The sequence below is a fragment of the Poecilia reticulata genome, chromosome 3 (assembly GCF_904066995.2).
Source record: "Poecilia reticulata chromosome 3, P_reticulata-male-v2, whole genome shotgun sequence".
In the NCBI taxonomy this organism is placed as follows: Eukaryota; Metazoa; Chordata; class Actinopteri; order Cyprinodontiformes; family Poeciliidae; genus Poecilia; species Poecilia reticulata.
This window is the reverse complement of record NC_088832.1, coordinates 11758435-11774365: the sequence shown is the minus strand read 5'-3', so window position 1 is coordinate 11774365 and position 15931 is coordinate 11758435. Positions and strand designations below refer to the sequence as shown.

General features: G+C 40.7%; 1 protein-coding gene across 4 annotated transcripts in view; it reads right to left on the bottom strand.

The window, feature by feature from the left end:
* The window catches only part of dmxl2 (Dmx-like 2), a 40918-nt gene extending 25713 nt beyond the window's left edge, over positions 1–15205 (bottom strand). For 2 of the 4 annotated variants that reach the window (XM_081605073.1, XM_008404573.3), the window contains exons 1-14: positions 14797–15204; positions 7236–7361; positions 6901–6972; positions 6698–6776; positions 6385–6529; positions 5293–5359; positions 5021–5193; positions 3754–3934; positions 3477–3657; positions 3169–3387; positions 2804–3075; positions 1962–2231; positions 1563–1792; positions 128–330 (exon numbers count right to left, since the gene is read on the bottom strand). In XM_081605073.1, coding sequence (XP_081461199.1) covers positions 128–330; positions 1563–1792; positions 1962–2231; positions 2804–3075; positions 3169–3387; positions 3477–3657; positions 3754–3934; positions 5021–5193; positions 5293–5359; positions 6385–6529; positions 6698–6776; positions 6901–6972; positions 7236–7361; positions 14797–14883 — 2305 coding nt within the window. In that variant the 5' untranslated portion in view covers positions 14884–15204. Of the gene's footprint in view, positions 1–127; positions 331–1562; positions 1793–1961; positions 2232–2803; positions 3076–3168; positions 3388–3476; positions 3658–3753; positions 3935–5020; positions 5194–5292; positions 5360–6384; positions 6530–6697; positions 6777–6900; positions 6973–7235; positions 7362–14796 lie in introns of all 4 variants that reach the window. The other 2 variants (XM_081605072.1, XM_008404574.3) reach the window with 2 other exon arrangements.
* Between the last annotated feature and the right edge of the window lie 726 nt (positions 15206–15931).

Genomic DNA, 15931 nt, shown 5'->3' with positions numbered 1-15931 from the left:
TGAGAGGAATTATATTAGGGGCTACAAACATGTTTATGTCTAGCCCTTCCATGTTTATGTCTATGTCCTTCACAATATTAACACTGCACACATTGATGATCCGTTTAGCCTTACATCAAGCACTTACCAAGTACTGTGCTGGGTACAAGTGTAGGCAGCCAAGCCACATTGCTGAAGGCAGACGTGTGCAGAGAGTTGATGCGGGCCAGTTCGGAGACCCCTCCGGTGCAGGACAGGGGTCCGATATGGTCCACTCGCCACAAAATCAGCTCACTGTAAATGGCATTTGGGTCGTGGAAAGTCCTTGTAGCTGCATTACGAAGCTGCTTCCTGTCAGTGCAAATGTAGAAGGTGAAATCATATTTCAAGTAGACGGGAACTTTAATCATCGTAATCATCATTCAGGATGCGTTGCAGTAAACAAGTTCTGACATTTTCAAAATAAAATCCCAATACAATTACATTTTTTTTTTTATTTTTACATTATTCTTGAAAAAAAGCTGCATTTGTAAACACATACAAAGACTAAAAGATGCGTGAATTTTCCACACAAAGTAAATTACCCATCAGGCTCTGGCTGGACACAGCCTTCATTTGACACACAAAAAAAAGCAATCCATTTCTTATCATGCAGAATGTTTCTCTGAGTGCAGGATGGATTTTCTTTTGCCATTTTCAGGCAACTGGAGTGGCAGTATTGATTAGTCTACGTGCTGGAAGCAAAGGCAGCAGTAAACAAAACACTGCACTTCTGATCTGGAGGACACAGCAATGATTGAGATGGGCTCGTCTGTGGGCGTCGCTCTCATTATGTAAGAAGATCCCAACATACAGAAGAAAATGCTTCATATTCAGATTGGTATACTGTAATGGAACATTTTGTCATGCGCTCCTCACTACTCTTCTGCTTTAGGTTATCTGCATAGTCTTATCATGAGATTGGTCAAGCTGCTCTCAAGACCCCTGCATTGTCATATAACAGCAGCTCCTTGATCCTGAGACTATCTAAGTGTTACTTCCCGTATATGCCCTCTTTAGCATGACAGAACAACCTCCTATCCTTAACAATTGACAAATGGCCAGACTATCTGTGTTGGGCTCCACAGAATCCTTGGTACATAACAATCAGGGATTCACACCTCTAGTCCAATCAAGTCTCTCTTCTCTGACCAGAACCTATAACAGGTATGAATCCTTGATTGTTATGTACCAAGGATTCTGTGGAGCCCAACACAGATAGTCTGGCCATTTGTCTATGGTTAAGGATAAGAGGTTGTTCTTTCATGCTAAAGAGGGCAAATATGTTCTACGTTGGGGAAGCAGCACTTGGATAGCCTCCAGGATCAAGGAGCTCTCCCCTGCTGTTATATGACAATGCAGAGGTCTTGAGAGCAGCTTGACCAATCTCATGATAAGACTATGCAGATAACCTAAAGCAGAAGAGGGGTGAGGAGCACATTACAAAATGTTCCATTACAGTATCACAATGATTAGCAGTCTATTTTCTCTCCCAGCCTGATAAATAAAGGATTAGTTGTTTGCATTATTCGTTTGTTCTGTACCTGGGAAGCCCTTTTGGTGGAGGAAAGGACTGGGGCTGCTCCCCTTCCAAACTGCTGGGGGCAGAGGGAGGGGTGAGCAGCGCGTTGTGGTGGGAGGAGGTGAGGAGCAGCGGCAGCACGGTGTGACAGGCCTGGTCGTTGAGGTGGAAACGGTGGCCGCAGTACCGAATCTTGTGAGAAACAGTCAGGACGTTGGAGAAGCCGGAACGCTCAGCAAATGTCACCGCCCACTGCAGTTAAGGAGAACGAAGACAGCTTTGTGAGGAAAAATATAAAGCACTCGCGAATCTGCTCAGTAGGATGTTATAGCTTAGGAGGAAACTATTAAATTATGCAAAGCATAAAAGACGTCATTCGAAATTCATGTGAGAAGTAACACGGCGATTCCCAGGCTTGTACCTGGTTGAGAGATCCGTCGACGTGCTTCGACACCATCATGACGGCAGGGCTAATGCCAGGCCGAAGTTTTGGTGAGGGAGAGACAGCGGTGGAGCCCAGGCCGGTGGATATGGACGCTGAGCGGGACATCCGCTGGACCATTCTTCCCTGTTCGCCGGTCCCGGCGCTCTCGCCCTCAGTCAAAGTGCAGGCGTACATCAGGATGTTTTTACTTAGGGAGTTAGCATCACCCGTAGGAAAAGCAACCGGAATGCGCGACGAGAAGGAGACCTGGCGAAGATTTGGAGGAGGAAAAAAAAATTGTTAATAGTGATTTTTTTTCTTTTTATAGCTGTAATCAAATTGATACTTTGTTGTATTTTGTACAGCTGGATAAAACATAAAATCACAGCAATATGACATAAGGTGATACAAGCTGAATATGGCATTTGCTCATTTTACAAGTGGTGGATACGGAGAAAATCTAGTTATAAGGAATCACTCAAAACAGAAATATAAATAGATTCAATAACTTGTCGCTTAGATGCTTCAGAATCTGTCAAAATCTGCAGAAAGTCTCAAACTGCTCACTAAAACCAGCTGATTAGCTCTTCTGCCTCTTAAATGTCATTGGCTATCAACACTCGAAGCAGAATTAGTTGTATTTTTCTTCACTGGTTTTTGTGTGTTTAGAAACCCCACAGTGGACATCCATGCTTTGTTATTTTAATGTCGCTCTACATTTGTTAACTTTAAAAAAAAATACTTCACTGGATAGTATCTTTAACAAACTACTATCTTATTGCAGCGCTTTTTAGCTATTAACGCCTACCTAAATATTCATAGCTAATCTTCTCGCTTACCTGAACTTGTCTGAAAATCCCCTGGTTGAATTCATCCAGGTACTTTACATGCCAAACCAAGAAGGAACCGTCAGTGGGGTGTATCGTGAACAACATGTCCGGACTCTTGTTCCACTCTATGGTCAGAGTCTCCATCTTCCTTTCCAGCAGCATGGACGGTAACGGCATGCTGGAGCTGGATCCAGGGGAGGACGCCTTTGTGCTTCCTTGTTCCCCTGAATCCCCCTCCTCTCCGTGCTCTGAGGACGCTTTGTCAGACATCTCATCCAGGTCTAAGACAAAGAAAACATATATTTTATTCACCACTTCATGCAACTTTTAGGATTGTTTAGAAAGTCATTGGAGGAACCGAAAGTGAAAAATACCAAAATCAAACTTCATAGGGGATCCCTCGGGGTCTAGAGGCTCGTCAGTAGTCTGGTCCAGGTGCTGCTCGGAGAACTTGCGGAGCTGCGTCATAAAAAGGTCCATTGATGAAGTGAAACTGAGGTCCTTGTTGTTAAGCCAGTGAACCACAAAGCCTCCACCACCGGTGCTGTCTTCAGGGTTGAATACTGAGGAGTCAGCCAGCGTCGAGGGGATGTCTGGAAAGGAGCAGAGGGAGCGAGAAAGAACCTGTGGTGAAGATGAAAACTGCACGAGGGTGAAAAAGTCTAAACAACACAAAACCTACCTGTGTTTGGGTTAATACTGGCAGAGATATGAAAGTGACACAGGGCGTTGGCATGGTGAGCAATGTGGCGGTGAGTGTGAGCGTCTTGTGTGCCCAGCTGAGAGGGTAGCAGGTCACTGTGGGCCACCAGAGCAGAGGACCGCCGCCGGCCCCGGCGCAACTGTTTCAGGTGGTGGATTGACTAAGCAAGCAGAGTGCAGAAACAAAAACGATGAGAAATGCAGATTTACAAATATCTGTCGCAGTTTTCAAATGTGCGCTCCGAGGCAGAACGCACCTCTAAAGCGTGCTGGATTTTGTCCTTATTTCCTGCCAGACCCGGGAGGCTGGAGCTGAAAGTGTGTGTGTTCTCAGTGATCTGCCCACCCAGCAGACTGTCTTCTGGTAGTAGGGTCTCTGACCATAACCTGCACACACCGTCCTCGCAGGACGTGAGCAAGACGTTGCAGACCGTTCCCCTAAAAATCAGAAGCAAATCACACGTTCGAGATTCATTCACCGAAACTTTCTGAACCGCTTTCTAGATGCAAAGATGTTAAGACAATCGTTGTAAACCCAGACAGAGAGTCACATTTTAGCAATATGACTGTCGGCCCTGGTGTTTAAAATATCTCTCTTCTCCAAACGATTAAGTCCAGTTTCAAATCAAAAATACTTTGACTGATGAAAAATTTGCAGCATATTTTTGCACCAGGCAAATATTCCCTGAAACACAGATCTGTTGTTTTTTTTAATATTATTATTACTTTTAATGGTATTTCTGCAGAATTCCTGCAAGACATTACACTAGAAATATGTTTATTTGGGGGAGCAGATTAATTGTGATGAAAGATTAAAAACCTTGGATTAGATAAAAACTTCATTAATATCTGAAAATATATATGCATATTTTCAATTGTCAAACAAATCAATGAGGAAAGCATCTCATCTGCAACAACACGGTCTGATCAAGCTCTACAGAATGTCTTTTCTTCTGCCGGAGCTATTTAAAGCCAGCCCTGAATTATCCTGGGATTCAGATGCCGTCTGAAACGCAACACCCTGAGAGACACTTTGGCTATGTTTTCATTTTGGATTTTAGTAGGCCAAGGAAGAAGCGCTATATTGCTGGTTAAAACAAAATAAGAATGTTTTCTTTTTTCTGCTACGTGATGAAGATTTCCCAGTGGCTTCACGCAATTACTACTATGTGATTTTTGCAAAACAAGGCACTTTAGTAAATCTTCATTAAGCTATGAGGTAGGAATAAATATTTGGTTGTGATTGTTAATTTAGGTTAAGGTCCAGCATGTGTGGCGTGTTCTGTAAAAAGAATCATGCATTAAAAAAGATGCACTGATATAGTTTTCAGAACATTAGAAATAACCCCACCGCGCCCCCGAGTTTGGTAAAGGTTGTAGGGAAAACCATTAATGTTAAAATTTTTTATGATAGTCTGTTTAAAACATGAAACCATGGATAAAATAGCTCAAAAGATTGCATGCACTGTTCACACTAAAAGAACAAAAAGACATTATTCTGACCAGAATCCTGTCTTTTCTTACTTGGGCATGTATTTGCTGGTCTTCCTCCAGGACATACCAGTGACCGAGCGAGGATGGGCCAAGTAAACAAAGGAAAAGTGAACAGGTGGAGACTTTTTATCAGATGGGTCCTGGACCACCACCGCTGAGCGCCAGGCAGTGGTGGGATACCACACCTTAAGTAAACAGTCATCCTACGCAAACACAAACATCAACACACGGCATCACATGAGACAAACATCACACAGACAATCAGTTTTTGCTCCTTTTTTTTTTTGAAGTGAAAGTCATACCTTCCCAATTGTTGCAAAGTACTCTCCATCAGGAGACCACTTGGCAGTGTGAATGGACGCAGCGGTCCTGCGAAAGAAAAAAACACAATAAGCACAAACATGTTTGGCTACGTTCACTTTTCAATAGGGAAGACTGCACAAAAACAAAACAAAAGGCATTTTGGAAGTCCAGAGCGCTGTGTCATTGTGAGCTTGCACTTCCCTGTTTCACTGGCTTTCCATGTGTCATCACATACCAATTAGTAACATCGCGTGTGTGTGTTTGCACAGCTTTAAGCTAGGTCTGGTGACTGTGGAGTGGCTTACAGCCGGGCATAAAGTCATTTTACGAAAGTGTGGATGAGATTAGAGAAAACATAGCTGCCAATAACGTTTTACGAGGAAAAGTTATACTTCCGCAAGGTTCAGGGTGTAAAATATAAGTTAATAATTTTATATATTACAGGGAGGTGACGAAAAAAAAATCCCTTTGGTTTCGATTTTAATCTGTAAAAGCAAAAACACTTAAAAGTAATAACATTTCTCACAGCAAAAATGGACAGTAATTTTTAGAGAGGAAACCACATTCTTTATATCACGTGACATTTAAAAACAAAAGGTTAAGGTGCATACATTCATATTTTTTTTGTGAAAATCTTGAAAGTATCAAAAAACATTACAAAAAATTATCTCTGTTTTTCAAAGTGATCAAGTAATTATAAAACTCACTTTTGAGTCACGCCTTTCTGTGACTCAAAATGAAGCCTTTTGAGTCACGAGAAGGCAACACAATACACGGACAATGACGTAATGTCTTCAGTGGCATAATCTGGCCACTGAAGAAGGAATCAGAGAAGGAACCGAAACCTTTTAGCTGAATCATTCAAATTGATGTGCAGCCACCTTTTGGCAAAACAGAAAAAGGGAAGGAGTGAGAACTCGCAAGATCATCGAGGCAGGACACGTGGAAGAGCTTTGTGGAAGTGAACACAGCAAAATTACGATGCAACAGATGTGTTATCAAAAAGACCTTTTGGTGTTTTACTGGCATTGCTGACAACAAACTCGTTTGATAATTTTCGCTTATATGGATAGAAAAAGGCAAACGCTCACTTGCACTGCCAGACACAGTTCCAGTCACTGAGGACAGGGTGGGGTTTGTCCTCCATCATCTGCCCATCCTCCTCTTCTATGAGAGCGTCTGCCAGTGGAGGAGCCCACAGCTGGAGTCGTTCAGTTGCTGCCAGGATACGGTTCCCTGAGGTCACAAAAGCACTTCATTAGTGCACCCTCCGTCCCACGGTGACTCCCACAGCACACAGCGCAGCATGCATAGGGTCATGTTTTCATACCACAGATGTCATTTTGGACAAATCGAAGGGGAAGCTGTGTATAAAAGGTTAAAACACAGAAAGCGTATGTATACCTTGAGGGTCCCAGGCCAGGTTGTAGGTGATGGCATCAAGAAAGAACTGTCCTGTCTTTTGCCACTGATAGTTAAGTTGCTATTAGTCGGTAGGAAAGCGAGACACACCATGCAATGTTATTTGCGCACAAGTTTAATGAAAATCCACTGAAGGCTGTCTGAAATCACAAAAATTTGTGAAATATGCTGGTGTCCGTACTCACCTTGTGGCGTTTATTGGGATTGATAGAAAGCGGCTCAAAGATGCAGACCGTGTTTCCGTAAGAAGCGGCAATCTAAAAATAAAGAGCCATGTTCATCATCGCAGCATTACTCACCCCATCAGCTCTTATGCACGGTCATTCCCAGAAGACAGAAGGATAGAGAGGGGAGTGAAACAAGAGCACAGAATAGCAGACAGAGCTTGGGCAGTATAAGACTGGTGCAAACAGGGCTGAATGTTACTCATTCTGCTCAACATAATTGATAATATCCTCGGTTCTCGCAGACGGACAAAAACTATGTGCGAACGAATCTGAAGGGTGTAATCAACACTTACCCTGCCAAGCTGGTGGGAGCACTCCACACAGCCCACCTGTATGTTTCCATTCTGAGCTCCCGGGATAATCTGAACGCAGTCGAAGTCGCTAGCCAAGATGACTACATCGCATCCTGATCCGTAGGCCTGAAGACGAGATGGACACACAGGAAACAAGGTTGAAAGGTTTTAAATTTCATGCCCAAGATGACATCTTGTACTCTAGCTCTTCACAACTGCGTCCACAGTTTTGAAGCTTTCAATTTCGACACAAGCCAATTAAAATTCGGGATACGCAAATGCATGTGTATATAGAAGTAAACCGTCATGCCCTTCTTTAATATGCAAGAAACAAATGCACAGTGTGGGAGGCTCTTGTGCACCCGTCATCGTGACTCACATATCCAGCTGTGCGGTGCAGTTGGTAAATGGAAAATAAAAGCATCTCTGGCTGCAACAAACCATCAGTTTTCCATTAGCAGAAACATGAGCTGTTATAAATATGCAATAAAGTTTGACTAGAGCTGATTATTAGAATCCTGTATGTGTATCTGCAGGTCAAAATGAGGCATAAAAGCAACAGATCAACTCTCTTATGTTAATTTAAATCACAATACTAAAACAGGATGTTGTTCTTTTTTTGGAAGTAGAGAAGCAAAATTGTAACTTAAAGTAAAAATAGTACTAGGTAAAAAACTGAAGAGGATATTTGCAAAATTCTACTTGAAAAGAATCATTTGCATAGAACTAAGCAAAAAGAAACTGGGAGGTTCTGCACAAAAGCACAGCAGTTGAATAACTAGGATGAGAATTTTAGCACAATATTTTTCTGGTCTTCATTATGATAATAACAATGGCTGAAAAGAGGTTTAAAAAAATTATCACAAACTTTCTGGCAATACATTTCACTATGTATAATCATAGCTCCACAACTGCAAATAGTGCTGTAATAAAACTGAATTTAAATTGCACCGCTAGACTTTATACAATTATGGCAAATCTTCACTTGATATTTATTGATGATTTGGAACCAACCATGAAAATAAAAACAGGCACATTATCTTACAGCGTTTCCTGGGTGTTGCTATATGTGCCACTTTCCCAATTTATAGGAAAAACCTCGGGTGTGCAAGAACCTGCTTTTGCTTCGAAATGTTTTATGTATTTCGCAAATGACCAGATTTATTGTAATCAATAGAAACATCCCCAAGGTATTTTAAAATGCAAGTACTAAAAACATTAAAAACCTTGTACAGGCATTTCTTTCAAAGTCTGTAACGCTATTGTTAATTCCTAAAGAGCAAAGCAAAGCAGCATGCTTCAACATGCTCAAACATCTCACTACATGTGTTGAGGGACAACTGATCCTTATAGTGGATGGCTTCAGGGTATCTGCTGTCCAGGTGAAACACCAAAACCTCCATAGTTTTAACTGTCTTGCAGGGAAGCAGTGTTTTTCCTATTCGTACTTCTTCTAATCATCCTTGAAAGACTTACTTGATTTAACCGTCTTTGAAAAGAAAATCACAAACGTGGCTCTACTTCGACATTAAAAATATTGTGAATTACTGCATACTAATATTGATTGAAGGATTGATTACAGGTTATTTCTGGTCTACGTCACACGGCCCTGCAACAGCTGATTTTGTAAGGCAAGGTGAAAAAGAGAGAAACATTCTCGAAGGAACAACAGAAGAATAATTACTGCAGCATTCTTATTTATCGTTAAAGAAAACCAAAAATCCAACAGGCCTAATTAATATTAAACACATTGCTGCAGTTATATAACATCGCAGATAACCCACACACATTGCAGAATTCAAAAGTAACCATCTGCTGAAATAAATACAGCACCGGCTTAGATCCCAGCAGGCTCAATGGGACGACCTGCATTTGGATTTGGAGCATGAACTGAGAGGTAAATTGATCTGAGAGCAGTTAGAGCTGTCAGCTAGCGTGCAATAGTAGGATGGCAGAGATGATAACAGCACCTGGTAGACAGGCAAGCCTGGCCTCGCAAGCAACAGCGCGGCCGAGATGACGACTCGTGTCTTTCATTATTCAGGAGAACAGGAGGAGAAGCTGAGAACTGCTGGGTCACGGAGCAGCACAACGCCACAGCCAGTGGGTGAAGTTAATACTGGAGACCGCTGCTGGCCCATGTTTGGACCTCGCTAAGATTTAGGCTGTAGGATGTAGAAAGCGCTAAGGCAGCTGCAGCGGCTGCTTTACTATCACTGCAGCATTTCCACCTGCACATTACAGCAGAAATTAAAAGCAGTCACCGTCACGCACTGTCTAGGACTGCTTTGCACCTCTCTCTCTTAGTCACACACACGCACACACACACACACACACACACAAGCATAATATGAGAGCTCACTCTACCCAGTTTGTCGGCGGCACACCTCACATCTTGGACGTGTTGAGCTTCGGTGTGCTTGCATCGTTTCTCTCTTCCCACAAAAGAAGATGTGTTAAAAATATTCAAAGTTTAAACAATGATGTGAGATCACGAGGCAATTTAAAATTTGATCCCATTCAAAAGTTCATTTTATTGTTACACAATGATGTAGAGATTCAGGATTGTACTTTAAAAGACACTGTGGCCCACACAACTAATACTCTACAACAACAGAGAGTTTTATATTTCCTAAGTTCTGTGGCACGTGAGTCATTGCCTTGATTTGAAACAAAAAAGCATTTTAGCACATCATGTGACGACTGGTTTCTGTGGAAAAGAAGTACAAGTGTTAAAGGGAGAAACAGCAATAAGGGGAAGACTTAAAAGTCAAAAGTAAATGAGAAATCATTAGAACATTATTTTATAACCATTTCTTTTTTTCCTGAGAAAATACAAATCAACAAATTGCAGGTTTGTACTGAAAGATGTTCTTAAATAAAAGCTGTTTATAATTGTCAGTAAACTGACAGTAGCTAACAGTTGGGTCTTAAGTAAAAACAATAATGTATCTGAAAGCAGTTCACTGAGAAACTAAGGTCCTATTATTAGCTTGCATTAAAGATTTTTTATCAGAACAACAACCTACTTTGTACACCTGGACCAGACCATTTCCTACTCGTGTACCTTTGCATTTCTGCTCATTGTTTCTTGGTTGTTAAGTACTCTGAATAATTGTGAAGATACATTTCCATAGCAATGCTCAAATAAAATAAAATGAAATCTAACTATCCAGATATTTTTCTGAGGATTTTATATTACACTCCTTTTACGTTTTGAGCAGTTCTGTTGCTCGTTTGGGCCGCACTTTAGACAAAAAAAAGACAGATTAATCAATGGACAATGCAACAGATAATGCTGACATATTTACAGAAAGATTCATTTTCAAACACACGCACACACATATATATATTTAGAAATTATGGAACTGATCGACAGATGTTTTTATTTTCCGAACAAACTAAGCTGAAATTCCGACATCTTTTGAAAACCTTGTCCAATCAAAACACTGTAAAGCTAGAAAAGCTAAGTATTTGATCCAAGAAAAGATTCAATCAAATAATCTAATTTGATTGAATTAGATTTAAAATAGATCAGATTTGCAGTCATTAATCAAATTAGATCATTGACTGCTTTTGATTGTTCCACTGAATCCAGGCAGCATAAATCATTCAGAGGTTTATTTAGTGCAATGCAAATGCAGTAAAATCCACAAAGTTGCTTGTTATAAAAGCCTTATCTAGCAAGAATGCAACTGGATGTGGTGTAACAATAAGCAGAGCCTCAAAACAGGGAACTGCACTTTAAAACGTCATGTTAAAATAAACAATTGAAAAAAAAAAAAGGTTTTTAGAGGTTATTCTAATTTTGTACGTTCAGCAGCAACGTCTGAAACCCCCCCAGTGCTCTAAGAAAATCAACAGCATAGGTTAGATTTTTTTGACCTACTTTAGAATTCTTTCCCGTATCACTTTTGAAAGCAAAGTCAGCAAACTGCGGACTTTTGAGAGATAGCAAAGGTAAACTATCACAGGACAAACATGAAGCTGCTTTTAACTGTGTTTGTGTTTTCAGCAAAAGGAGCAAAAGCAGTCATGTGCTTTGATGGAAACAAATAAGAGGAAGGAGAATGATAAAACACTTCTGCCTTCATACATCAAAAACTGCCTCTTCCGTACGCATGAACAGACACATATTCCACAACCGCAGCTGCTAGTATCAAGTGTGAGCTCCATGTTTGACTCAGCTCGCACGTTTAAGAGGGTTACATTTTGACTATAGTTGATCAGCTCTGTCCTGTCGTAAACTGTGGTGGTTCTGTCAGCTTGTAGGCACAGTTTATCCCTATAACCTGTACTTTGACCCTCTGTGTGCAGTTATACTTTTGGGGCCTTTGCTATTGTGTCACATGACAGCAAACTAAACAGATGCTTATAACGAGAAAACTGCACGCGATCCGGATCGCGCTTGGTGCCTCTCTATCAGGCTCTCACCTTTGAATTCTGGTCACAGTTTAAATTCACACGAGAGAATATTCCTTTGAGAAATAAAAAAAGTTGTACATCTTGCCCAAAATGCTTTGCTTTTTTTTTTTTTTTAATTTGGTGGTTTATTCCTGTAAATCAAGTAATAAAAAAGCAGACATAAACCTTTAAAAAAATCAAATAAAATTCAGCCATTATTCAGTTCGCACAGTTATACGGGGTAAGTGTACACAGAGTCCGCAGAGCTGACTCGGCTTCCACCATTAAACATAAAGAGCTCTGCACCTGCTCCCAGACACTATTTAACATTTTCCATCATAATAATCCTACAAACAGCACATTTAACAGTGGCCTCTTTGTTCAGCCAACTATAAGACTCCGCACGCCCAGACACTCCAGAAAGTGCGACATTGAGGTGAAAAACAAGAATCCTCAGCCATAATTACTGCCAGATAAAGTGTATTTTGTCTGCATTTTTGATTCGTTTTGGTGATTCCTATTTAGGCAATAGGCAAGTCATTGTAAAATGTCCTAGATTTACAAAAGCCCTGAATGAAAACACAAATTAATTTAGTTTAATAATAATAATAAAAAGAGGCTTTCAGTAGTCTTGTTGATTACAGTTCTTCAACAAACAGTCCAATTAATTCAACAGAGACACAGAATCGGACGATTTCTCATGCGTCACGTTCAGTTCTGTTCAGTGATGGACAAACGTTGAAAATTTGATTTTTGTTTTCCTTCTATCCATTACATGAGTCAAAGCTAAAAACTCCTATAATTTTCAGGTCACACAGATTTCCATCAATCATACAGATAGATTTGGCTTATTAGGTCCAAATCAGAGCTCCAACAGCAGTCAATCTTGCTCAAACGAATTAGATAACCCAAACAACTCTGGTGTGAAAGTTCCAATAGTCTGCACCAAAACCAAGCATATCTGTAAAAAAAAAAAAAAAAAGAAAAAAAAAAGCAAGTTCATAAAAACAGTGTCACTTTCTATCTTTATTTCCTTTTACGTCTTTGTAGAGAAAAATTGTGTTAAAATGCTGGTTAAAAATTAGTCAGCATTATATTTTCTGCTATCCATTTTTTCCTCAGTTACTAATGTAAAAGACCTTTAGCTAGTCTGGAGGCAGACTCTAAAAAATTGTAAAAAATAAACACCATCTAACAGGTCAGACAAGGTTCACTGTCGGTGTTACTTTAAGGAAATCTCTTATCGTATCCAAGAGAATAAATCTGGTCATGAAACGCTGTTAAAGCCTTGCCAAAGCTTGTCCATTCATGGTCGATGTAAGCTATGTATTTGTGTGTGTATGTGTATGCGTTTTGTCAGGGTCAAGCCTAGGAGCCTTAGGGGTCAGTGTGAGCGTAAATGCATTGGACATGATGTCTAGTGCTCTTCAAATAACCCTCTCAAACACAGAAAGAAAAACACCAGACATAGAAATCAGGGCCCTGTAGCGACTACCAAGGCTTTAGCTTTACAACCATCCCTGTCCTTCGCTGTTGAGCAGATATGACCGCGGGTTCAACATCCGCCTGTTTACATTTGAACTGCCTTCATCTGGAAACCGGATTCTAGGGCAAGGATGGAGAAGACCCCATCATAGTTTAACAATATTTATCTTGTATAGTCCAGCAGATTGGGGAAAATCAGAAAAAGCAGAGGAAAAGCGATCCGTCTGCATGTTTTGATGTTAAAAGATGTTATAAATAACACCATAAGCAATATGTTTCAGGAACAGGTAGACAGAGTTTCGTTTGTGTTTGCTGTTGTGCTTGAAAGCTGATGAATTTCTAAAACACATTCTGCAGATTCAAGTCATGCAAACTGTTACAACACAGGCTTCAATAGTTCATATGGATCATTTAGCAAAACAGTATTCCAGGATATTGTTATTCTAACCAATGTTCTGTTGTTTGTTTTTTTCCCTTACAAGATGTTCCATACGCCTCATGCAGGTATTCATAACCCAGCTGACTCAAGAATTCCTCCATTTTGTTATTTACATTCCTTATCTCAATGCTTTGCCGGGACCGATCCACTTAATGCCAACAACGGTGTTGGGAGTAGGAACACGCTGCATACCAGAGACTGTAGATTTTTGCCATCACCCACTGCACAAAATGGAATATTGATTTGGCTTCTCTGTGCTATCTACTTGAGGCACACAGTAATTTTGGGAAGCTGCCAGACCACAGACTGACACATTGATTTTTACAACCTAAAGGGGTCAACAAATCACAAACACTGATTTTTGTGTGTGTTTGTGTTTCTTGTTTAAACAGCATGTTTATAAGCAGGTTACTGAATGACTGCTGTCCTACACCAGCATCTAAAATATAAATAACTCATATATTTTCCGGTAATACTCGTCTATATTCAGAGTCATGCGTGTAAAAATTGTGGTAGACAGAGTTGGGTCAAAATGTACAATATCCTGAATCTGAACAACAAACAGTGCCATTCAAGCTTTTTTAGCGCATGTATCCATATATGGCTCTCTACGTCATAGCAGGCGCAGCTGATGCTGGGATGACAGCGAGCTAATGATCCGCGAGGAGGATTTAACGCCAAATGGTAGCGAGCTTAGCCTGTGCAACGACCACATACAAGAATATACAATGCTTAAACGCTATTCTGGTGTAGAATCACGTCAAACGCACTTTCTCGGTAAAATTGCACCGCCCAGCTTCATTATTTAGTCGGAGTTTGTCCCGTAGTAAATATGTTTCCTCAATAACCTTATGGCTGCGCAAAAAAAAAGGGATTCCCTTGCGGTAATTCTAACGTTTTAAGATGCAGCTAAAGGTCACCTGGGTGCCTTGGGTTGCTCAGTGCGATAACATGTCACTCGCAGCAGCATATTTAGCTTATCAATGACGGCGGCCGTGGGAGTAAATCAGAAAGGGGATGTGATTAGGATGCTACTTGTAGTCTGGACTCTGGGAATATGTCGGTGCGGCACTTCTGCTAAGGTAACCCGGCTAGCTGGTGCTTTAGCTCGCTCGCCAGCCCCGTCTGCGGTGGACGTAAGCGTCAGCTGGCGAACTGTCCCAGCTAGCTAGTCAGTGGTTAGCCCGAACCGCTGTCATTTTGTGCAAACAGCAATAAAATTCAAAGCCTCACCGTGAAGGGAATGTCATTAACGCTCCCCACCGAGTAGCAACAATCTCCAGGGTTCACCGCTCCCGTCAGCACCTGGTGCAGATGCATTTTCCTTCTATTTTAGCAGCAGATGTGTTCTTTAATTATTTATAACGAGTCCACCCTTTCGGTTTCTCCATCTAGCAACGACTGGGAATTCCATCAGTAATGTTAGCGTTGTCCTTGGTCTGACAGTGGCGTCTTCTTCTCCACAGACAGTCGGCTTCAGGAGGTATTAGAGTCCGTTTTCATGTGACTTCATCGGCTCCCGACATCTGTTTTAAAAACAGAAAACGAGGCGTCCGTAGCCCCTCGCAGACAACACCATCCTCACGATTGATCGTGAGAGCCAAGGCAGCAGGATCTCTGCAACGATCCTGACATGCGCGTTCCCGACGTTGTCAAGGCACGACTGAATGGCCATAGATCTGTGCCGTCTAGATAGGGAAATGTGAATTAATGAATATCGCAGGCAAATTACGTGTCTGAATCCCTAAATAATATTCTATTACTGTGTCTATGAGAGAACGAAGCTTAAATAAATAAGTTTCATTATAGTTTTAAACTCGTCCTGTTACCCTTTACAGCTCTTCTATAATTGTTGCTCTATACAGATTGTGGAACTGAGGATAGTGATCAAATGAGGCAAAAAAGTAACAGTAGCAAGAGTATATATGTAATCATAGACAAAATAGCAAACAATGCGCACATAATGAAAACATACTCTAACAAAAATAAATTGTGACTGGAATGTCACAGCAGGGATGTTTTCTCATGTTTTCATGAACTAACATGTCCTTGTAAAATAATGCTTGATTTCAGATGTCTTCATCACCTAAGAAAGTCAGTTTTCTTGTCTTGCATGCTCAATTGTAGTTCTAGTTCATAATTTTTCATATTTACTAAAGTGAATTTGTGTGGCATTTGGATCAAGACACTATTTGATTGGTCAGCAAATGGTCAGCAATTTTAGAATCTTGAAAAAAATAGAACTAAATGAAACAAGAAATAAAAGCTTGCAATATTTCCCTCCTTGTGTAATAAAGCCATAGAACATGATTTTCACATTGTCAAAAGAGTGACAAAAGAAACTTTGCCAAAATGTCAAAAAAACAAC